Below are 24,613 nucleotides of genomic sequence, written 5' to 3'. Positions count from 1 at the left end.
TCCCCTCCATCTGGTTTCCGTTTTTTCTGCCATTTACCACAAATCAACGCTGAGGACTGAGCTGTACTCCGAGTGTCGGGCTGTCCGCTGCCGCTCTGTCCCTGGGGCACCTTGTTTATCCAACTGAAGCGCCCTATAAATGATATATCCAACTGGTCATTGGGGCTGCAGTGCCACCCTTCTCCTTCTCCTTCGGTTGATGCGGCTGCGGCTGCTGTTGCTGCTGCTGACGCTGCCGCTGCCATCGGAAAGTGCAGCTCTTTGGGCTTTTAAATTGGCTATAAATGCGCTGGAGCATAAATGGATTTACACACATGCAGCTTGTTGCTGCCCCACTTCTCTCTTCCGCTCTTCCATTTCCATGTTGCATGCAAATACATTCCACTGCACACGCCCCAACCACCAACGGAATGGAAGCCAAACTCAAACCGAAGCCCAAACGAAAATCGAATCCATTCCCCATTCTCCACAGGCATATGCTTGCAATCCCCCTTTTAAAAAAATATTCCCCCATCCCTCTGGATCTCTTTCTCACGTGTGTGTATGTGTGTGTGTGCTCTGTTTCAAGGATTCAAGGAAGCGAAATGGGAAGGCAACTTCCGGCAGCCAGATGAGTCAAGCGGATGCCGTATAGATTGAAAGATGAAGATGCAGACCCAAGGAAGAATCTGGAACCTGATTAATTTTCGCTCTTTTCAGAGAACTATTTTCGAGTAAATACGATATGTAGATAGATACTATATCAGCTCTGCTCTTTCTATCTTTAGATTGCGATTCAGAGACTAATAAAATTATATTTTTGAACCATATATGTTAAGTACAGGCCATTTGACATCCTTTTTCCTGTATGTTTGCACATTTTTGACAAATCAGAGTTCAGAGCTCAAGCTTTATTGCAACTTTCCCATCTGGAAAGTACCCTCCCTATTGCCATTTCCATTTCTCACTCCTGCGACTGAGAATTGGCCCTCTCTCGCTCGCTCTCTCTCTCTCTCTCTCTCTCTCTTTGACACTCGAGGGGCATTGAACTTTTGAATTGCTCCCCCATGCACTCTGCCCCCGCTCAAGCGGATTAATTGAACTAGTTCCCCAATTTGCCAACTAATGTGCTCTTAGCATCCAAGCATCCCAGCATCCTGTATCCGCTGCAACCCAACACACACACATACAAGGTATCATAAACTTTCGCACACCCACAGCCATAGCCACACTTACACTCGTTCACAGAGTGGCACACACACACACACACACAATGGAAAGCACTTGAAAATGAAAGGATAATAATAATATTTTTATTATATTATATTTTACTCGTAGTTCTTTCTCTGTTGTTTGCTCGCTTGCATCTACAGGAGTGGCACGAGCAGCAGCAGCAGCAGCAGCATCAACATATGAGTGGAGAGGTCAGGTCATGGGGTTGGGTGCCCGGGTGCCAGGGGTTGACTTAAGTGCAGCTCTGCGTTGCTGCAACAACACTCAAGTGTTGTCGGGCACTGGGTCGGGCTATGCAGGAGGCTGGGCGGGGCGGGGGAGGCGGACATTTGTAACTGTAGCTGTAACTGCAGCTCTGCAGCTGCAGCAAGTGTTGGGCAACGCTCGCTAGCTGCGCGATGATTTCCAGGATTTCAGACGGATTTTTTTTGTGTGTGCCAAGTTTTTTGCAATTTATGGCTGGCTCTTTACATTCCGCATTTCGTGTTTCTCTTCTGTTTTCCTGTTTTCTGCTCTTTGTTCTCTGCTCTCTGTTCCTTTTACGAATTAGACCATGAGTTATTTGATTAAAATTCAAATGAATTCGAAATTGGCCATCTTTGGCCATTGTGCTTGTACTTTTGGGTGCCAGAGGGAGTAGGAGATGTTTCGGGTACCTGAACAAAGATATATGAATAAAATTGTTTGTGAATTAGTTCTGTTCAGCCGGTTCCCATGGAACTATTTCTCTGGTATTCCTCTATCCCCTGCTTTGGGCTTGGGGTATTTCATTCTTTCAATTATCTATTCAATATCTAATCCATTGAATCTATTCTCAGTGATTAGCCATGAAGCGTACCTTGATCCATTTATCCATTTTTCATATTGCCATGAAATGAACTAGTTCCTTGAAGCACCACAGGCCATCCATTGATTCAGATTATCTGAGCTTTGCCATCCTCAACCCTCCACTCTCCACCAGCTGGTCTCTGGTTTGCGGACGGACCCAGAAAGCCTTTGAAAATATATGAAGCCCCACCCATTGGAAAGTACAGTCTCTCTTCTGAGGAAGGGTGTTGGGTATTTGGGTGTTTCATGCATAAACACGGCGAAGGTCAGATGATGGCTCACATAAAAAGCTTGAGACCTGGCCCCAGACGTGGCACGGGAATGCGGATCCGGTTGCTGTCAGGAGTATTGCTATTTTACCTTTTCTCCTCTCATCTTCTGGTCCCCGCTTCCCTACTTCTATCCTGTTCTCCACTTGCTCGCGTTCTTGTTGCCTTTTTTTTTGTTTTTATTTTTTTGGGGCAAGCAACAGTTGAACATTTGGAAATTTGCATAAATATTTCCCAGACCCGTAGCCCGTCCCTGATTCCTCTTCCGTGCCACTCGAAATTTATAGAAATGTGCACGAAACAGTTTCCATTTGCTAGGGGCAGGCAGCTCTCTCCCAATCCCAGTCCCACTCTCCCTCTTGCTTTCTCTTTGTTAAAGGCTTTTGGGTCCGACATGTACGATACATATGAATATTTTATAAGCCCGTGTCTCTCACTCTTGGGCGAGTATGTGGCCTGGGCGTTATTTATGCGAGAAGACTGTTGAAGTTGACGAAACCATCGGGATCGGGCTGGGTCGGGCCGGTTGTGGTCGTAATATTTAACGCCAATGCCACCAAAAGCTGTGACATGGACAGGACGGAAAAGGACATGCACGACAGACAGACAGACAGACAGAGAGGACAGCGCAGGACAGGACAGGACATAACAAGTCCCTATATCTTTCGTCCTGCAGCAACGGATCTATTTTGCATTGAAATTGAAATTGAAATGTCAGCTGAGCGTCCGCCTCTCGTCACCACAACTGGGATTGGGACTGGGACTGGGACTGGAACTGGGATAACATGATGGCTCTATCGTACCACTCACAGAGAGATGTCCGCTAATCAGATTTATTGAATTATATCATAAATTGCACTTCCAGAGAAGGACACTGCACTACTCTGAAAACCTGCTTGGATTTCAGGCAAATGGAAGTGCAATTTTCGAAGCATTCTGTTCCCAATTTGATGGGAAAATTAGGGCTCAAGCTGCAGCCATTTTTCTAAGGAGAGTCCCCGTCCACTACGCGCACTGTTATCCTGGGCGTGCATCCTTATCGACTTGTCAGGCGCACGGGTCGCACCAGGCGCAGCGAAATTAATTGAGGTCCCGTCCCGCAGGTCCCGTCCGGAAGTGGATTACTACCAAAGTTAGTTCAGATTTGTCAAAGCCAGTGGAAGAATCTGCCATACAGGGTGCTCCAAACGAAACATAGATCCAGAGGGAGGAGCATGGAAGCCTTTTTCCATTCAATCATCGATTAAGTATTGTTATTCCAGGGCCCCATACAATCGATATCAATTCGATAGATGTTCGATTTCCGTTAAATTTTCATTCAAACGATAACCAATCCATCGGCCAATCGATAACGGATTGGATCGGAATCAACGGTTGCTCTATCGAAATTTGTTGTGTGTTGTGTGCTGTGGCACCCTGTTATCGTCGCTGTCATCGATTGCGGATTGCATGAGACACGTTCGTTACTTAGCTCCATTCTTCCTCTGCGTCTTGTCTTGGGGCTCTGTCTAATTGCTGGCCATTCGTTTTGGGCCAAGCTGCTGGCCGACTTTGCTTATCAGCGCGCTTTTCGCCACTCCGCCACGGGCCACAGCGACAGCCACACCCAGGCCTGGCCGGCCTGTGCAGGCAACGAAAATTGCGACCCATTTGTTAGACAGGCTGGCAAATCATTTTTCATTTGCCTGTTGAAATTTTGGACTTTGTCTGCCACCTGCCCGAAGGGGCGAATGGACGAACGGACGGGCTGTTTCGGGGCCGGAAGAGGTCAGGGTGTCTGCGGGGTGCGGTGGGGTGGAGTGGGTGCTGCGTGGTGTTTTTTTGGGGCTCTTCTATTGAACTTTACTCAAGCGAAATTAATGAGCGGCCATGGCCATAACACGCGCCGGGAGCCAGTTCATTACCGGCTCGGATCTTAGTCCTGCTCCTGGACCCACTCCTGGTCCACTCCTGGTCCACTCCTTCCACTGCGTCCACTGAAGTGCAGCAAAGCGCGAAAAGCATTAGAGAACGTTGGCGGGGGGGTTGGAGGCCCAGAGGGTGGACAGGCATTTTATTGGCGACCATAAAACGCAAAGTGTCAAAGCGAAACGATTCAGATGGTCGCAGCCAAACGAGGTTGGGCAACATTTTGGCTAACATTTCAATTTGCACGGCCATAAAAAAGACGGCTGCAAATAGCCGTCGTCCACCGATGGACGTTCGAGTGCTCGACGAGGCCCATACCCAGCACTCGCACTGGCCGAATCATTCTTCGTTGCCTTCGATACATAAAACTATATTAAATTTCGTACGAATTCTCCCAGTCCCCCAATCCACCAATCCCTTCTCGTATTATTATTGAAGTGCTTCAATATTTATGCAATTAAAATGCCAGTAGATTATGCTAATTAATTGCTGGATATTAATTGTAATGTATTGTATTACCTCATCAATTGCCTACCCTCCCCGTCCCACTGGAGGCACGGATAGATGGATGGACGGATCCATCTGTGTGGGTGGTAGTGTGGCAATCAACTGAGGCAATCAACTTTCAGAGAGTGCTACCCTGTAGGAGACAGACAGAGATCTCGTTGACCATTTGACTTTGATTTGTTGTTTGGACTACCAAAGAACAAGTGGAATGCCCCTTGTTTCTTCCTCTCCCTGTGCCTGTGCCAGTGCCATTAGGCACTTTCCTCTGGCTTTGGGAGGCGGCGCTCCGAGACCCGAGACCCGAGACGACAACAAAAGGAAGCCAGAAAAAGCTGAAAGACCATTCGTAGCACTCAATTAACGCATTTAAAACTACAGAGGACCCGCCCCCTTTTAGAGGGAGGGAGATCTGAAGAGGAGAGGCTGCCACTTGTGTTGGGTTTATTTCGAGAAATGCTGTTGCCTGGCATTGTGCATCTGCTGCCTTTGTCTGTGGCACGCGGCAGGCAGTCGAAGCGAGGCACATCCACATCCAAAGGCATTGTCTATCCGTCTGTCCCTCCCCCAAACGCATCCAAATCCGGATCTGAGTCCCAGCCACCCCAATCCCCCCAAAGCCATGGAAAAGCTGTGCATCCCACAATACATTAACAGCCATGGCTGGAGCCCTCTTTTTGGCCTGACGATCGGAATCCTTTGCCCTGCAGAGCCAATCGAATGTTAAAGGGAAAATACCATTGGCTTAAGAGGTCCTGGGTTTTGGAATTTCATCGCTATTGGGTTTGATGCTGATTTTGGTAATATTTTGCAATTTGGTAATCGGAAATCACTTATCGAATGGATGGGTTTCACTCCCTACTTGTTGGGGGGTTCACAGCTATAGTTTTTTCCCTGCAAAATACGAGTATCTGTGTTGATTAGTGGACTCCCTCCTTCATATAAATATGTGTCATGTCCTGTAAGGCCTTCCTGTCTGTTTGGCTCCAGCTTTCACCCAAATATCTGCCTCCAGTTGGCACTGATTTGGCACCCACAAAGGACTTTCCATTCAGTAAACTTAAGCTGCGGAAATTGTTATTAGAAATTCTTGGTACGGCTCTTGGGCCCACATTCAAATTTGGTTCCTAGCCCTCAATTTATTAGCATTTAAGGAAAGTTATTAGCTTCTGAGGCAACTTCTGATCCTTGACATTTGGGGGTTGGGTTCATTAAAGTTTTAGTGGCTCTGCCACCCCTCCCCTCCCTCTATTACCCTTGAATGGTCCGCCCGCATCTCGTTTTATTACGAGAAATAATTTAACGCATCAACGATTGGCATCTCTGGCCATGATTATTGGACAGTGGCCGTTGTGTCTGCCTGCTTAGTCCTGGCTCCTGGCTCTTGGCTCCTGGTAATTGCTCTGTCTCTCTCTCTCTCTCTCTGCCTGGATGGTAGCCTTAGCCATGAAATTGTATGGGTCTTTATGGCTCAGTGACCTGCACACGTTCATGTTCATGTTAAAAGACCAAATTACATTTTGCATTTTGATTAAAAAGTGAGCACCCAACCCTCTCTCACTCCCTTGATCCCTCTCTTTCCCTCTCCCTTTCCCCTTCTCTGTCCCTGTCTCTCGAGCCTTCTTGGGCCCCCTTTTACTTGTCCATCTCCTGCGCTTCCCAGGAGACACTCGAAGCGTGTAGCTCGTTTGCAATTTAATGAAGCAAACTGTTGCTAAACACACGACTAAAGTCAGTCCCTGACGGTGAGCGAGGGTGGAGGGGGGGGTGCAACCACCGGGGAGTGGGCTGGCAGCGCGGGGGGGGGTGACTGGAGGAAGCGGATCTGGCACCGCTGAAGCATGAAAATCATTTGATGTTTTTGCGCGATGGACGCTGTGGACTCCTGGATCCAACAGATTCTCAAAAGAGAGAGAGAGAGAGAGAGAGAGAGAGAGAGAGAGAGAGAGAGAAAGCGAAAGCGAAAGCAGCTGCCAAATGCGCTTAGCGTCAAACATCTGCTCCAGTGTTTGGCTGCTTCCTCCATCTCCATCTCCATCTCCACATCAGCCTCTATCAAAGTTCTCTGCTGGCAATTTGACAAGAGCGCATTATCCTTACAAACCGGCAGCCGCAGCTGGGCCTCAGTTGGAAATAGCTGCCAACTATGGGATACCCTTTAACAAACAATATTCCATCTGATGGTCACATACAGCCTGGGTAACACGATATACCCCATCCTTAGGCGACCAGTTTTGGGTTTTTGAAAATGAAAAATGATACAGAGAAAGTGAAAGTGAAAGCGAAAGAGAAAGAGAAGGACGGGGAGAAAGCTTAGCCAAGTCAAACGCTTCCGCTGGCATTTGGCCAACGAAGAAAAACGAAAGCCAATTCAACAGAGCAAGATAAAAGTATGAAATATATATATTTAAAATTGCATAAATCAAAACACTTGTGCAGAGAGAGGCCAGAGCCAGAGGCCAACAAGGTTGATGATGCTAATTGATTGATGATCGACTGTCGACAGATGGTGCTTCAATCGAGCCCTCAAGAGCCTCAAGATATGTGGGATGTGAGATTTAATTTGCCACTACTCCACCACTGTAGTCCCGAATGAATCTTCCGATACTGTACTATGCCTTAATTGGCAAGGATTCTTTAGTGCAAAATGGACCCTCTACAGGGCCAAATTTTTGTTAATTGCTTCCCCCATTTGGAGCAAGGCTTTCGCCGATGCAAAGTTATTTACATGATTTTTGGAATTTCCTTTCGATACTTTATTCCTTTGATATTTTTGATTGCATATCTTTGCTGCCGCTTTAAAGGGGCATCGCTGTAGCCGTCTGCATTCGTTTCGCGAATCCCAGCACGTCCGTGCGTACGAGTATGTTTCCCCACCGCCCGCTGTTAAAACGACTGAAGGACCTCAAACCCAAAACCAATTCGAAAGTCTCAATTAAAGCGCACTCTTTGGCAATTCCAGCAGTGACTTCTCTCTGGCCAGATATCGACAGTTCCATCCACAATCGCCATCCAGAGTTACAATCAGAATCGCAGTCGTACCCGCCGCATGCCGCATGCCGCCTCCGCATCGATATCCATAGTCGCTGCCACTGCCACTACCACAGGCATCGTAAGCCGTGACTCTGCCAGTCTGCCAGCGTGCCAGTGTGGAGGAGCACATTCCGTGGGCGATGACAAAAGGAATCGGAAAATGCAATGGGAAATTGTTCAGACAATGGCCAAAGCGGGTCGCAGGAATGTTGCACAAAGTTGATGTGCGGGAGGTGGGATGGAGGTGGGGCAAGGGGAAATGCTTATACTGCAATGCCAGAGGCAAACGAAAAATGCAAATTGTCAAACATGTAACCGAAATTGACGAGAGACGGAAACTGGTTCCTGCAACTCGCTGTCACGCACATCGCGCTGGGGGAGTGGGGTGTGCGGTGGGAGAGGGGGGAATTGCTTCATAGGAATATTCGTAGCACCGCGAATATACAAGCCGTCAGTCTGTCCGTCCATTGGTCTGTCACTCTGTCAGTCTGCCAATATGAGGCTTGTCAAAATGTCTGCAGGCTCCCCTACACGCCCCCTCGTCAGTGAGCCATTCCCGCCATCATCCCCATCGACCCCATCATCGACAGCTGTGGCAAGGATGCCAGAAAATTAACTCAAACCGAACTGGCAAACGCACGGCATGCCCCTGCCTCCTTGCCTCATCACACTGTGGCACGTCTCAGAAAATGAGAGGCAGGGAAGGGGCTGGGGCATGGGAACTTGTTGCTGCAATTTGGCAGCCATTCCAGTGCCAGGTCCAGGTTCAGGTCCAGGTCCAGGTCTGGGCCATTTTTAAGCAGGCATAATTAATGGAAAACGGTCCTCGTTTCCTCGGATAATGTCAACATTATCGCTGCTAATTGGCAACGGGGGAAGCGACAGGGAGAGAGAGAGAGAGGGAGAGAGGGAGAGGGAGAGGGAGAGATGGACACGAATGGAGCGGGGCACACGAGGTACGGTGGAGTGGCAGCTAATGGATTTACCTCGTCATTTAGAGGATGATTTACTATGTGATTTGATGGACAGGTGGAAGGCAAAGGGCACGATACGAATAACTGAGTTTAAGGTTTAAGGACAAGAGGAGTAGACAATTAAAGATGATGCATAGGGGGGTTGGGAAGGAATCTATATACATTAAAGGCAAAAAGCTTTGCGAATTATCTAACAATAGCCAGCTTTTTCACCTATCGTTCTTCTGGCAGCAAGCACCTCTCTTAGCCGATTTGGACTGCTTGAAAGCAGTGCTTCCACGTCACGCTTTGGGTGGGAATCGGTAGTTCCATCATTTGATTTGAAATGCCATTTAAAGGGGCCATTCCCGCACGATCTGTTATCAGTGATACAATGACACAGATCCCATTAAAGGCTTTGTTCCTTCCTTCGATTCGACTCGAAGACTCACCTGCTTTATTCTCAGTGTAGCTTCGTTGGCAAATACTTTGTTGCACCTGCAAGTGCATTGGTCCGTTCGCAAATTTGCATTTCACACCCGCAGATCTTTTCCACTTTCCCTCGATGGCTTTTGCAATTAGCGAAGCGCCAGACTTGAGAACCAAGTGAACAAACAATCGAATGATCTCAGGCGGAGACACATGGAGAGGGACAGAGTTTGGATTGTGGGAAAAAAACAATTCTCATTTATTTATTGTGTGTGTGTGCCTTATAATGTACTTTAGATTTGAGCTGTGGATTTATTGTATCTATAGATCTCCTAACTGTTGTCGGAGATGAGGCGCTGCTCATTGTAGCGTATGGGATATGTGAGTGCATTACCCTTGTCCCACGAGTAGAGTTCCTGCGGAAGTGGAATGTGGATTGTGGGAACCTCCCTTCCAAGGCAAATACCAAAGGATCACTTACCACTGTCAAGGGATTGTAGCCCACGGTGGTGGTGTGGCTGAAGGGATTCGAGAACGGCAGATTCGTGTTGAGCAGCTTACCCTTATAGAGGTCCACCACATATCGGATCTGTGTGTTCTTGTCGGTGGCCGAGTCGATGGCATAAAGGTTGCCGCACACAATGAACATTTCCCCGAACTGATGATGGTCCAAGGTTATATTGAAGTTGTACTGCATCTTCAGGGTCTCCGCATCCAGCTGCGAAAAGGGAAACGAACTCATTCCAACGAACATCTAAGAGAGGATACTCTACGCACCTTGGCCACCAGAGTGTTGTTGGAGTTGTAGGTGCTGTAGATGACCCACAGACCCACCTCGTCCACATTGAAGTCCATGAAGTTGAAGTCCGTGGCGTAGAGTCGGTTTGAGGCCGCCACTCCCGCGTAGGGCAATTGGGTGGCTACAAGAAAGGACCTCCCGACATCAAAAGAATGTCTCGGAATGTGTGTGTGTCTGTGTGTGTGTGGGACTACGTACTTATCTTTTTGAGGCTTATAAGATCCAGCTTAACCACCAGATCGGAGTTCCTCTGGTGGTAGTAGAACGAGCCATTGAACACCACATGAGCGTTGCCCTGAAGGGGAGGAGCAACAGTCTTTGGATCTACCTTCTATATATATATATAAGTATATCGATACTCACATGGAAACCCTCGGGAATTTCGTACTTGCGCCTGGGCACACTGTTCATGCGGTACTGTATCCGCGTGGTGAACTCAAACAGATTGTACGGATCGTTCTCGTTCGTCACGAACGTCTTCTCTCGATCGCTGTCCGGCGCTGGGTCTCGCAGCCACGATCCAAACTTCTCGTTAACGACCTTGTGGAACACGGGCTTGCCAACGGCATATAGATAGCAAGCTGCAAGTATAGGATACTCGTACGTACAAATGGGGCTTGCTGATGGGATCCTGGCTGGGATACTCACTCTTGGGTCGCTTGGGCAGCCCCGGATAGCTGAGGTTTCCTGTCGGCTGGATCTCAAAGTTGTTCAGTATGGAGTCCTTGCACTGGTACAGGCTGAAAGAGCATTGGAGGATGTGTACATGTGTATCTGTGCTTCTGTGTATCAGGGGGAAAAGCAGGCGGCTGGGTATACCTGGGATCCGGACACTGGTCACAGACGGGGCACTCGCTCTCCGGCGGTCGCTGGCCGTACACCTTGATGCTGTTGCCCACATACGGGGTCTCGCTGTTCGGATCTTGCGCTAGTTTCGGAGAGTAAGAGTCAAAGGACAAGTAGAGTCTCTGTCAATCCGCAGGGATCCTGTCTACTCACGTGCTATCTCAAAGTTGACCATGGTGGCATTCAGTTCGTTGCGTGCCACACAATGATAGTAGCCAAAGTCGTCCTTTCGCAGGTTGTTGATGGTCAGCCGCATAGATGTCTTGAAACTGAAACAATCCGCAGATCGCAGTTCAGTTCTCGGACAGTGCGAGATCTCTGGGTGGGGGGACACTTACCCATCCGGATACGATTCGATGCTGTACTTCTCGCTGGGGTCCAGAATCTTGCCATCGTAGGCCCGCTCCCAGTAGCGTATGGCCTCGGGGAAGGCCTCCACCAGACACTCCAGCGTGGCACTGCTCTGGTACTCCGCGTAGATCATTTGTCGGTACACCGAGATCATGGGAGCAACTTTTAAGGAAAAATATGAGAAGAAAGGTACAGCTACAGGTACTGGCAGAGGTACAGGAGATCTCGCTTACAGTGAACTTCCACGATGAAGGTCGCATTGGCGACGGGAGCAATCCCATTGTTGGCATAGCATGTGTAGGCCGCCATCTGGTGCCTCGTGATGTTCGTGAACTTCAGGAACTGTCCGCTAATGGAGGCCACTGAGATAGGATCAATGCTTAGAGGGGTCCTTAGGTGGGTGCTCGCTCCATTCCGCAAGGAGTCTACTCACTCTCCATTCCATTGACGTTGATGGTGCGACCGTCCTCGCGACGCCACTCCACCTGCGGCTGGGGACTGCCGGTGGCCGTGCAGCTAAGGTTCAGGGATCGCCCCTCCTCCACAATTACCGTGCGATGGAAGTCCGGTGCATGCAGATCTGTTATCGAGGGCGGTATCAGCAGATCGTTCGAGGAGCTGCCATTGGGGAACTGCATTTTCCATGCATTGATGCCGGGAACTCCGGGCGTGCCGTTGGTGCCCGGCTTTCCAGGACGTCCGCGCGGACCAGCAATGCCTGTGGAAAGTGAAAGATCTCCTGACTCTGGAAGCAGAACGAAATGAAAGAGACCAACCCTTGAGTCCGCGTTCGCCGGGTGGTCCCTGGGCGCCTTTCGGCCCCGTTATGGACAGCCCATCCTTGCCGTCCTTGCCATTCAGCCCGTCCTTGCCATCGCGCCCCGGCTGTCCGTTCTTGCCATCGGCACCCGCTCGTCCCGGCACGCCGTCCAGTCCCGGCTCCCCCGGCACACCGTCCCGTCCATCTAGACCGGACCGCCCGACGCCGCCAGCATCGCCCTTGGGTCCACGCGGACCCGCGGGCCCCAGATGGCCGACGCCATCGACGCCGGGGGCGCCGGGCAGTCCGACATCGCCGCGATTGCCCTTCGGGCCGGGAATGCCGGGCAGGCCGGGATTGCCGGTGGGACCCTTGGGGCCCGACTCACCCGGCGGACCCACCGGTGCCGGCGGACAGTAGTCCTGGGTGCCCTTGCAGAAGCCCGTGATGATCTTCTCGGGCACGCGGCAGTAGGTGTTCAGGTAGATCCACTCGTCGCCGCCGGGGGCCGCACCCTTCTGGCCGGTCCGCTTGCGGATCTCTGAGTCCTGCTCCTCGAGCGCCATGCGGTGGTTCGGATTGAAGAACTCGATCAGTGGGTCCGCTGCAAGTGCCAGAAAGAGATTGGTTAGTGGGATTTCGAGAGGCGAGGCGTCCCCTCTTCTTCTTCATCGAGCCTTGCCGTGCATCGAGGCGGGCGACGAGGCAATGTCCCGCCGGACTCGCATCCGCATCCGCTTCTCCTCTGAGGCGCGCGGGGCGTGACCGATCAGATTGTCCGTGAACTTGCGCTCGTTCTTCACCTCTCCGCTGCCGCCGCCGCTGCTGCTGCTGCTGATCTTTCGCGTGGTACTGGCGGTGCTGTCAAGAGAGAACAAAGATTGGAATGAAGCTTGCCAATCCCGAACGGGGGAGGACATACCTTGTTTCCCGCTCATGATCCGCTTCGATTATCTGGCTGACCATCGCTCGCAGGGCATCCTGTGATCGCTGCAGCTCCGCCTGGAACTGTGCGCGAAACAGCGAGCTCGAGATCTGCGTCGGTGGGGGATCCTGCTGTGTGTGCGTGTAGAAGACGATGGCGAGGCTGGCCAGGATCAGGGTGAGGGCCCCCAAATAGATGTAGACGAGTGTCAGTGAAGTGGCCGCCTTGTTGGCAGTCGCAGCACCAGCAGTCGATTCTGTGTCGCCCACCAGATGGTCACTGGAGGCCGCGGACTCGAGACGCCGCGGCTTCACCGCATTTGTTGCTGTCGCGGCGGACGTGGACGCGGTCTCGTCCTCATCCTGCTGCATGGAGCGTCGCTTCTTCTTCTTCTTGCTGGCATTGTGGAGACTCTGGTTGACGGCCAGAAACATGTTGTAGCCGCTGTGCTTGCCGCGAGGCTGCTGCCGAAATCGAATGTGAAATTTGTGGTTTGATTGCGGTGGGATTTTGATTTTGATTTATGGAGCGCGAGTGCAGTTCGAAAATAAAATATCCATATTTTTAGATCACAAAAAACAAAAATGATTGAATGAAGGAAAGGCAGGGAGGAAGAGTGTGTGGCGGTGGGGAAAACTCGGTCTAATTTTAAAACTATCGAAAGCCCCTCTGGAACGGGGACGCACTGTCTGTCTCTCCTCCTGCGTTCTAATCCCACTTGCAACATATTGTTGCAGCCTCAAGTGAAAATGCAAATGGAAATGGAAATGGAAATGAAAATGCAGTTTCGACTCGACTCGATTTGTGTTTTGTGTTTTGTTTGATGGAAATTTTGTTGTACGTACGTGCATACATAAGAGCCGCTCGCTACCAAAACTTTTTCACACTTTTCCGCATAGAGAGCGGAGGGAGGGACGGGACGACCACAGGCAGGCAGGCGGTCGGGCGGTCGGGCGAGAGAGAGAGAGAGAGAGTGTGAGTGTGAATGAAAGAAAGATAGTGAAAGAAAGAGAGAGCTGGTGACCGAACGCGTTGGCGTCTAATGCTCGACTGAGTGACAGTTTGGATGTGGGCCTCCGTTTTTGCTCCGCTTTTCATAGCCGGCAACTTTCCCACGCACTCTTTCTCTCTCTCCCTCTCTCACAAATGAGAGCGCGACAAAGAGAGAGAGAGAGAGGGCGAGCGGAAAAGCATGAGCGAGGGAGCGATAACAAATCGAGTCTATAACTAGATATAACCCATGGCTATATCTCTTGACAGCTTTACGTGCACCATAAATTAATCGAAGACTTTTGGGAAATTTGGAAATTCGTTTGATTTCTGCTAATTTAAGAAAACTAAAGGAAATCTTGTGGAAAATCTCTGGCAAATGGCAAATGATTCTTCCAATATAATCGTATATATCTGAAAATAAGGAAAATATAGAGGAATATAGTGTGAGAGAGAGAGAGAGAGAGAGAGAGAGAGAGAGTGATTGTTGGGGCCTCTCTGCGATTCGACGCCTGCGCCGTGGCCTCTATTTTCCTCTATCTTCCGGTAGCAGCTAACGGTAAATCAACAATGGGATGCACACAGAGGCCCAAAAGAGGCCGCAGAGAGAGAGAGAGCAAGAGAGAGAGAGAGAGAGAGAGAGAGAGGGAGGAAGAGGAGTTGGCCAAAGTCTGGAGTTTCGTACGATGGGTGGCGGGTGGAAAACTTCAGCCATATCCTCAACAAGTAAGAAGTTGAACTTTGGGGAACGGCGAACAAACCCAGGCTTTGGGGACGGATTGCATTGGGAATACCAGTAAAAAGATATAGATGAACAAATATCAGTAGCTAATTTCCCCAAAAGGTGCCACTTGCCACTGAATACCACTGAATGAAGGGTTTGAATCAGAAAGAGCCTCTTTATCGTTTCCATTTATCGTTTGATGTATCGCCTGCCTGTCTGGTATTCGTATCCTTGCCAGTTCTTCGGTAGCAGTTCTCCTGAAGAGTATTCAGTATGTGGATTGTTCAGCAGGGGCTACTAGAGACCTTTCACTTAATTAAAGTGTTAAATAAATGTCAGAGCATAATTGAAGGGGGCTTGAACATCGACCACTGCACGTGCTAGTGGCTCGCTTTGCGCTTCATTTGCATTTCCGTTTCGAAGGCGGCAACCGAATCTGGATTCAATTTGCATTGGCCCAATGCCTACACCGGCACGAGCCGATGCTCAATGAGCCGTAACAAGCTCGTTAACAGGATGGCGGCGGCGGTGACGGTGCCGGTGCCGGTGATGGTGGCTCCAGGACCTGCATCAAGGAGCCAAACATTCAACATTGAACATCCACTTTGGCCGGCTGAACTTCTGCATTAGTTGCACAAACATGCCACACGACAAAGGCCAATGCCAGCGCGTAATTTGGCAGCTGACGAGCAGCACCAGTGTGGCCCTGTTCCGGGTACGGGTGGGGATCGGGCGTCCAACTGGCAAGCGGCTCAGTGCCAAGAACATCAGCAACAAGCCGTCACAGCAACAGCTACGACACTGAGGGAAAAAGCCAAAGCCCAGATTCTGAATGAATCACGGAAATGATGCAGGATCCTTGAATTCTTCTGTCTGAAGGAAACTAAAACTGTTTCGAGCTGAGAGTATACCTGGAATAGATATCTTAATAGCTTCTGGCTCCCCACAGCAGAGTCTATTCCGATCATGGGCTTTTGGAAATGTTCTTCCCATCAATTTCCAAAATATGAATGTGTTTTTTTTTTTTTTCTCAGTGAAGCCCTACATCAGCGTATAGTCAATAAATCAAAATGTCAAGATGATGGTCTTCGAACTGAATGCCGAAGGTAAAGCAAAGCAACCGCAAAGGAAATGGGGGAAAATCTCCAGACAACAGAGAACAGACCAAAGGAAAAGAGCCATTACACATCGCTTAATTTGGCCCCAGCTCTGGCCCCATGGCAAATGACAAATTATATGACAAGAAACCGACATTAAGGCCCACCACCATTCATTCATTCACCATGTCCGAGGTGTAGCGGAACATATTGACTGGTAATAATAAGTAGTCCACCCCGAGGCCCCCACTGAGACCCCACTGGTACATCGTACAATGTTGCGTATGAGGTAATAAATGAATGCAAATTCAAAGCCAAGGAGGGAAGGCAGTTCGGTTTTATATGAGCACCGTCGGAAAGTGCATTTCGAGTCGACAATAAAACTGCAAAAGCAACAGACTAACAAAAAACAATACGACTTTTCCCCAACCCATGCAAACACCCCCTCCCCCCAAGTAGGAGGAAAGCCAGGGGGGTGTTAGGAGTAAAGTTGAAATTTGATTAGCATATTTCCCAGGCGGTAGCTAAGGATTTCAGGCTCTGGTTCCCCATCAGACTGATTGAAGCGGAACAGAGGATATGTATGTGCAACGCGGAATAGAGCGAAAACTTATTTTAAAGAGAAATCATTGTATTCGCATTTCAAAGGATTAGGTTTATGTATCTCTTGAAACAGGATTAAAGCATGGATTTGGTCGTTGAATTTTACTCGTAAGAATGTTGTATGCGAATATCTTTGAGAAGACAATGAAAACCAACTGAAAGAGTCCGGGAAATTGAAAGAAAATCACTTGCAAATGTAGTACTCTCCTAAGAAGAGGAGACTCGAGAACATTTTCGAGCATGGAAAGTGTGAAAATAAAGCCAATTGTAGAGTTTATAGGAGCACATCTGAAAAGCAATAAAGTTTGAGGAATAAAAACCATGAATGTTGCTTCTTTTTATCAAACATTCCACGTAATGAGGCACTCGCATATCTGGCTGTAATTTTTATGGCTTCAATCTTGGAGGCTCCGCTTAAAGCACGACGAAAAAAAAAACACCCAAAAATGAGAAAAGCTTTAAGAGACCTGAAATTTTATAATTGCCGCTTGTCCCGGGACAAGTGGAAGTGGGCGTATCCTCCTTCATTGCTTAAATACACCGCTGGAATTTCTGACAGCCTCTTCACGTCTCGTCTCCTTTTCAGTTTTGAGTTTTCCTCCCGGTTTGCATTTTTCCTTTGCATATTTATGAGGCTGGCGACAGACACAGAGGGAGCACGGACAGGATGAGAAACAGGAGCAAAAGAGGGCTCTAAAGGAAGCGGGAAGTAAATGGGGAAATCATTGAACAGCATCGAGTGGCAGCGCTTATCTCTCGTCAGCGGGAGTCAACGCCAACGAAACGAAGCAAAAGGAATGCGAGGCCTGCTGACAATAGCCCTTTGATTCTCCGATAGTCGAGCCCTTTGATACCCTGGTACCATGGTCCCTGGCAGAAGTTATGGCATTCTGATGTTTTTCATTCTTTTTTCGGTGGTTCTTTCGAGGGCAAAGATGCTTCCAGCATTACAGAGATCTACTAGATCGTTGACTCTGTATAGCTTCAACGAAATGATTGGCGGATATAACAGGGCAGTGGAAACTTCTAACCCTAGGGGCGGTGAAGGCTTTCCATCTTGTTATTTTTATTATTATTATTTTTTTTGGTTTTTTTTTGTTATTTTTATTGCTCTAAAATCCAAGAGAAAATTCGCCTCCTCCAGAGTCCTGGTTACAGGAGGTGGAGGGTTGGCAGAGGGGGGGCAGAGTGAGTTAGTGGATGCCGCAGATGCCGAGCGCTGCCTCCGAGCACGTGCTTCTCCAGAGCAACAAATTTCGAAGAGCCGAGCGACGGACGCTGCTGCTGCTGCCGCTGCTGATGCTGCGTCGCTGCCGCTGCTGCAGTCGCTGTCTGCGCTGACGCTGACGCAGAGGTTGCCTGTTGAAATTTTCGAAATTCAGCAGCGCAGCACATTGGAAGTTCGAAAAGAACGAGCAGAGAACCGAAAGCTCTCCACCTTAGCTTTGGCGGCATTCCTGTGCTTTGGAGCTTTGCGCAAGCTCTTGATCTAGAGGGCGCTTGGGTTCAAGCCCATGACGTCATTGGCCTTTGCCCGAAGCTCACTGACGTCTGCGAGCAAAAGCTGCGAACGATTCGATCTACGACAACTTTTTGGGGCGCTTTCTCTGCCGTTCTGGCTCGCTCCCTCTTTGATAAAAAGCTTTCTTCAAGACGTCACAGTTGCCCCCAATGTCAATGTCCTTTGCAACGAAAAGAAAATCTGCGGAAAAAGGGAAAAGAAACTTACATAACATAATCATAATAAACGAGGTCACAAGGTCACTGGACCTCAATTAAACGTAACCAAAAGCCATTAAAAATCCACCCCACTAATCGTTTATTTCGTTCTCAACTTTCTTCTCTTTGCAGGTGAGTTATCAAAAGTTTATGTTTACCCGATATTTACCAAGCAAAGGCTATCCGCTACCCAAGGATACTATGGTTTGTGTCCTGTCTGAGTGGAATAATCAAATTTTTTAAACTAACGGCAGCTATAAGCGCTATGACCTTACCCAATCCATTATGATCTTAACCTTACCCCAAAACAATGCTGATTTTTCAACAGGAGAGCTCACTCTTTCATTCAATCCAAGGCTGTAATGTATATAATTAATACTCTTAGGCATTTCAAAATTTCAATATCAACCTACGATGTTAAGCACTTAATATTTCATGAAATCTGATAAAAAATATGTCTGTATCAATCGTACCAATCAATCGTTGGGGCATGCTATCCATCAGTTGATGTAGAACTCGCCGCCAAGCAAAACAATAATATAAATAACTCTTTGGCAGAATGAAAACAACAAAAAACCAAAATGAAGCCATTTAAGAACACAAAAACGAGGAAGTATTTTCGAATCCATTCAGAACCCATGACGAGCCCAGATGTATATAGAATCTATCTTTGAGCACGATGAATAACCAATAGAAGGAAAACCGAACCAAAGCGTCAGGTTGCTCCTTTGCGAAGGAAAAACGGGACCAAAGCTTCAGGCTTTTTTTGCAACTGCTTGCAACGAAAACGGACCAAGCATTCAGGTTTTAGCTACGCACTGCTTGCCCAGTTGCTTGTGTAGCGAAAGGGAACCAAACCTTCAGGTTTAGTAGATGCACTTTCAAGGGAAAACTGAACCAAACCTTCAGGTTTCAGCGAGTCACTGATTTCTCGCATTGATTGTGAATCCAATTTGAATTTGAATTTCAATTTGGAATTTTGGGCAACGTAATACTTCTATCGAGCTTTAAGGATATTTAGATTCGAGCCCCAATCTTTCTTGTCCCTCTTTGCCCTTTATGGTATATTCACGCTGATCAATCAACACAGCTTTCTATCAAATCCCATTCTATCATCCATTCGTAGCTCCCTTTTTTTCCGCAATCTTACATAGTTCATCATGCGAAACGTTTTTCGAGGGAACATCAACAGCAATCAATCGACAAATGGGAAGCAATGCCAAGAATCGGGCATTGCGAAGATGCATTAAAAATGTATTCCACTCCAAGACCCCTCAGCCAAATACTTTGTACATATTTTCTCAGAGTGTGTGAGTATCTGCGGTGGTTGGGCCACTCTTTAACGAATGGGATGTACCAACTTTAGTCGAAGCTGAGAAGAAGTGACATCGTAGAAACAATTCCTTTGAGACATTCCTCAAAAAAGAGCTTGTTATCCTACACATACATATACTCGTATGTATAGACATTGAATTTGGTGGATTTAAAGGGTACACGCAACTTCTGGACGCCCTCTAAGAGACCTTTTCTTTTGTGGGATTCACAATCTGTTTTCTTATTCATGTTTCATTGTCAGTCACTTGTTCTTTTTGTGAATTTTCTTTCTAAACAAATAAAGAGGCGCATTAAAAACGATATTGTCGACAATTGACGAAAACAGGGCCAACACACAATCAGCGGAATATTATTCTGCGTCGGCTGGTGGTTGTACGGGTGGATGGGATGGGATGGGATGGGTGAATGGGTGGTTGAGCTTTACGCAATCTTTGGGCAAGTGAGAGGAAAATGAAAATGAAAAACGAGTGAAGGTCGCCTCGCCGAGTATCTGCTTGAGTATCTGTGTATCTGTGGGTGTGTGTGCTGTTAATCAAGTGACGCTATAAACGCATCTATAAGTGTCTGGCAATAGACAAAGCAGCGTTTTTCCCACCCATTCATTGGCACTAGGTTCTACGTGATGATCATCATCATCATCGTCATCGTCATCATGGGTGCGAGTACTCGTATCTGTTGTTGGCCTGCTTTGTATCTCTTGGCTACAAATACACAATACTCGTATTTATGATCAATTGAAATTGTGCAGAATTCGCAATTTAGAACTGCGTCGATTCCTATTTCATTCGAATCAATTTAAACAGCCCATGGAAATCATATGTCACTGCGGAGGCTCTCTCTGGGTGCTGCTACGGCTGGCTTCGATTCTTTGTGTCATGCAATTTGTGTAATCGATACAACACCACGGCCCATTCCTCCCCAAAAAAGCTCGCCATCAATTTACATTATTTATGTGTCGCGTATTGTCAAATGTGCGGCTCGATTTCCATTCACTTGTTGCTGCTGCTGCTGCGATTGTGAATCGTGAATCATACGATGGGGTGGGGCTTGCGAGGAGCCAAGGACGAGGCCAGACATCGATTGCAATTCGAGAATGCTCTACAAGGCTGTTAAATCATTCGCCGGCACTAAGTGGTTGCCCAACGCTTCCGACATAATGAACAGATGAAATAACGAGTATACATATTTCGAAGAAGGGCTCCAGACTTATCCAGGCAGGACAATATCCCTGATATCTCAGCTGCATCTGTATCACCAGTAAGAAGTATACTGCGGGTGGGGAAAGGGCATAACTGGTGCTTTCGGTATTAAACTGGCTAAAATATGTATTTCAATGATCCCGCATAAACGTCGTCGCATGCCGTGCTTTGGGTCGTCGCTGGCCGTTGACGTTGCAAGCAATTTGCGAGAAAAACACTTTGCACAACACTCACCCACAGCCAGCCTCCTCCCCCCCCCACCCCACTCACCCACATGCACGATTTTCGGCACTGTTCTGGTTTTCACTTACGTGTTTTTTTGTTGTTTTCTTTTCATTTCGTTTTTTTAATGGATCCATTTCATTTAAGATGTTCTGACAAATGAGAGAGATAGTTTTTAAGTATTAATCGAAATTTCAAAGAAGAGGAATATAGCAAAGAAATCAGGGAAATATTGGGGCGGGGGTATCCCAATTTTGAATGAAGTCGAAGGCCGATCCCAAAAGCACTTGCATATCCGCAATGGCTCCGACTCTGTCGAGGCCCGCGCATAACGATCGGTTACCGAATTTTGGGTGAATGTGGAATCCGGAACAGAGCCGATTGGCGCTGCTGCTGTTGCCTGGCCCCTAGCCGCTGGCCTGCGGTGATGTCCATGTGCCCCCCACGTCAGACCTCGCCTTCGCAGTCGCCGTCGCAGTCGCTGTCGCCGTCGCCAACGTCGCTGTCGCTGTCGCAGGCCTGCGGCGAGCAGAGGAGCGATCTTCAGTAACGCGCACGCCGGTGAGCGCTTCGCTTCGCACTCGTTTCAATCTCACACAGAAAAGGAGGAACGGAAAGGAACGAATCGGACAGAGTGCATTAGCATAAGGTGAGGCATTGCCAGCGAATGCGCTCGCCTGATAGCTGCCTATTTTGTGTGTGTGTGTGCGGGACAAAAACTCTCGCCGAACGAGAAAGGGCATCTGCAATGTAGGCAATGCGCAGAGCGGGTAGTGCATTTCACCTCAGATTCATGCACCTTGGCAGCAGAGATCCGTGCATCTTCCTCCCTGCTCCCGAACCACTCATCCCAGTGCGTATTTCGTGTTGTTTTTTGTTTTTGTTGTTGTGGTGACAAAGATGATTTTGATTGTGGAAACGATGTGAAAAAAGTGTCGCGTTGATGACGTTCTTCGTTCGTTTGCGCATCGGTTCTTACGTTCGCTCTTCCCCGCACTTAATAGAGCAAGGTAAATGGTATATTTATGCAAGGTGGGGCACTTTCTCTTGATCGCCAAGTGCAAGGCATGAATCGTGACTGCACTCTATGCGGTGCACCACTCTGTGGTGACCTGCTCTCCCTTCCCCTCGAGTGCTCCTTGGCCCTGCCCGCACCTTGCATAAATACACCTTGCACTTGCGTGACCAACTGGTGGACAATTCTCTCTTCCACACCCTTCTCTTGCCCGATCTCTCTCTCCACCCCGCGCTCCTCCGATCCACCGCGATCCACCGCGATCATGCTCTCCCTCTGTCCTGAAGCGTAAGTCTCAATAAATGTTCGGTTTTTGAGTGTTGCTGGTTTGTTTTTTTTTGTGTTGTTTGGTGCCGTTTGGAAAATGTGAAAAATGTGTGCGACAACTGCTCCCCCATACCCCACCAGCCACCCCCCCGCCCCCCCCATTCCCGTTGACTCTGTCGCGCTGTCTCGGTCGGCGTCTCGGCTGCTGCCGCTGTCGTGGAAAAAAGCGGCCAGCAGAGTGGCAGCGGGAAAAACAACAAAAAACAAAACTGAAAAATAAATGAAAATTGTCTCGTTTCATTTCTTTTGTCATTTGAATATAAATAAATATATATCTAGATGTCGCTGTCTATGTATATATGTATGCATGTGTGTAGCCGTCTGCTGATGTACATATATGCCTATGTGAACCGTTATCTCAGATCTATATAGTGAAACGTTTTATGCCTGTGCCTCGATCTTCGGTGAAAACAGCAAAGGAAAAGAAAAGAGAGTTACAGTTACAGCTACAGTGAACACAGGAAACCCCGTTGATTGTTACCCGTACACGGCGCGAAAAAGTGGAGTAAGTTAATGGATTGCCTGCATGGCCCACATCACGACGACGCACGGCAGCTTAAGCCAAGCGCCCAGGTAAGACCGCACTGCCCCGTCCACCCACTGCTGAGCATCGCTCTCTCTCACTCGCACTCTTTCACAGTCGCTGCGTCCCACCGCTGCCTCTACGTATGCCGCCGCTGCTACTGCCACTGCTACTTCCACTGCCACTGCTACTTCCACTGCCACTGCTACTGCTCTAAGATTCTTCCAATGAAAGGAATGTACTTGTTAAATTGTTAAAAATACATTTGAAGAAGATATTTCAAGTTGGATCTGGTTTTCGGATTGCAAAGAAGGAAGAGTGTTTCGCCTCTTGTATTCCGATGAAGATCTGATCATTAATTTTGTTGGGCATGCAATCAAATCCAAGATCCCGTCTATACGATCTATAGAAACTTCATTTCATTTCAGAAAACTCAAAGAAAATCCAACCAAAGACAACACAGCTGTAACCTACATACATATATACATTTTCGTTCAAAGGATGGATAGATCATTCCTTATGCCAGGGTATCAAATGCTTCGGTGTCCAAAAGTTATCCTTTCTTTCTGGGCCTTTCATTTGTTTGCCACGCGTTTTTGGGTTTATCTGCGCTTCTGCTAAATCATTGCTTTTCTTTTTTTTGCACGAAAATTTGGTTTTATTATTTTCTAAATATTTACTTTGGAGCGAGAATTTCGCGTTTACGACTAGGCCCCAGAATACACGGCTCCCAGTTGCAGGTGGGGAATGCTGGAACAGGTGCTGGGAGGTGGGTCACAGTTTTGGGGACAGCTCTTTCGGCATTGAATGGTGTCTGGGATGAATGAGTGGCGATTGCCCATTCGATTGATTTGGTAAACAATCGCCATTGAATCGAGGAGCAGTGGCATAATAGTCGTCTGGTTGCATCGGCACAGGATTGATGACGGCTCAGGGCAGCTGATCATCGATCGCATTGCTTGGATATCGACACCGGAGTGTGTCTTTGGCCCCATTTCCCATACACACACACACACACATGCACGCCCGTTGCCCCTCTCGTTGTCTTCTTGGGCGACCTTGCCCCGAAACGAAACGAAGTGAGACGCCGCTAAAGAAATGCAGAAGAAGAATAAAAACTATTTATGTTTTTCATTTCATTTTTGCGCCGCTTTATGTTTTGTTTGCTCCCATCGATTGACGTTGCAGCTAATTAACGTGCCCCAAAAGCGCATATGCCGCATGTCCATGGATGGGGGCACGCAAGCGGTGTGCGTCCAGCAGTGCCAGGTGATGATTATTAAGACGGACGGACGACCTTGACAGCGACTTAAAATGCGCTAACAAGCGCGCTCCCGTGTCGCTGGGGTCTTAGCTCTCCCTACGCTCTCATCTCCTCCTTTCTTCTCTCTCTCTCTCTCATAATTTCTCTCTCGCTGGGCCCGCTCTGCCGCTCTCCCTCTCTGACTTGGCTCTTTCTTTCTTGCACTGCTTGCTGAAGAGCGATTCTGTCAGCTGACGCTCTCCCGTTTCCGGCTTTGGCCAAAGCCAAGGTGCAACCCTTTGAAAATTCAATTAGAACGGGGGGGGTGGGAATGGCCAGGGCAGTGGATCGAAGCGTATTATACCCTAGAAAAGAGCATACATTCTGAAGCGATCGGAGAGCTAAGCATTGAGTCTACGAAGGATCTGCAGAACCGAGCCCCTTTCTTTCCCAGAGTCCACCCAAAGGGCACTCCTTTGCCACACACCTGACAAAAGGGTATAAAGACATTGCCACCGTTGATCGAGCAGAATGTGGCTGTGGCTGTGTCTGTGGCGGTGTCCGCTCTCAGCGCTGTTGCACTTTTATGTGGCGCGCGTGCCCGTTCACAACGTTAGCAGGCCTATAGGCCGAGTCGAGTTCGTGGGTCGTCGCGTGGGTGCCGTTCAGCTGCAGCGGGCCGAAAAAAACCACAAAACTGGTGTCTGGAATTATGCATGCGGCGTCCAATGTACGCTCGCCAGCAGAGATGCGTCACAAGAAGAAGAGGTATCCGTCCGCTGCTGCTCCACCCCCTCCA

The 24,613-nt window shown here is 48.4% G+C and overlaps 2 protein-coding genes across 5 annotated transcripts in view; one reads left to right on the top strand and one right to left on the bottom strand.

Annotated features, from left to right (window-relative positions):
* Nucleotides 1-24,613, top strand: part of LOC6599299 (potassium voltage-gated channel protein Shaker) — a 105,601-nt gene that overhangs the window by 4,282 nt on the left and 76,706 nt on the right. The window contains exon 1 of one of the 3 annotated variants that reach the window (XM_026992458.1): nucleotides 22,383-22,621. The exons of the other annotated variants lie outside the window; for them this stretch is intronic. Within the exon in view, the coding sequence (XP_026848259.1) occupies nucleotides 22,575-22,621 (47 nt within the window). The 5' untranslated portion in view covers nucleotides 22,383-22,574. Of the gene's footprint in view, nucleotides 1-22,382; nucleotides 22,622-24,613 lie in introns of those variants that run through there. 3 annotated transcript variants of the gene reach the window in all.
* On the bottom strand, nucleotides 9,372-13,821 carry LOC6599280. 2 transcript variants are annotated; one of them, XM_026992453.1, is made up of 15 exons: nucleotides 13,663-13,821; nucleotides 12,815-13,281; nucleotides 12,575-12,753; nucleotides 11,909-12,496; nucleotides 11,566-11,850; nucleotides 11,366-11,494; nucleotides 11,120-11,294; nucleotides 10,935-11,050; nucleotides 10,755-10,863; nucleotides 10,584-10,675; nucleotides 10,299-10,516; nucleotides 10,134-10,230; nucleotides 9,914-10,056; nucleotides 9,618-9,854; nucleotides 9,372-9,552 (listed from the first exon to the last, which is right to left on the bottom strand). In XM_026992453.1, the coding sequence occupies exons 1-15, from the start codon at nucleotides 13,666-13,668 to the stop codon at nucleotides 9,469-9,471; spliced, it is 2,925 nt and encodes a 974-aa protein (XP_026848254.1). In that variant the 5' UTR covers nucleotides 13,669-13,821; the 3' UTR covers nucleotides 9,372-9,468. The 2 variants fall into 2 exon arrangements, with proteins under 2 accessions (XP_026848254.1, XP_002024245.2); XM_002024209.2 differs by having other exon boundaries at nucleotides 12,815-13,278.

This window comes from Drosophila persimilis, unplaced genomic scaffold (genome assembly GCF_003286085.1).
Source record: "Drosophila persimilis strain 14011-0111.01,24,50 unplaced genomic scaffold, DperRS2 tig00000735-arrow-arrow-pilon, whole genome shotgun sequence".
NCBI classification, from domain to species: Eukaryota; Metazoa; Arthropoda; class Insecta; order Diptera; family Drosophilidae; genus Drosophila; species Drosophila persimilis.
Note: the sequence above shows the minus strand (reverse complement) of the source record. Positions and strands in the feature narration are given on the sequence as shown.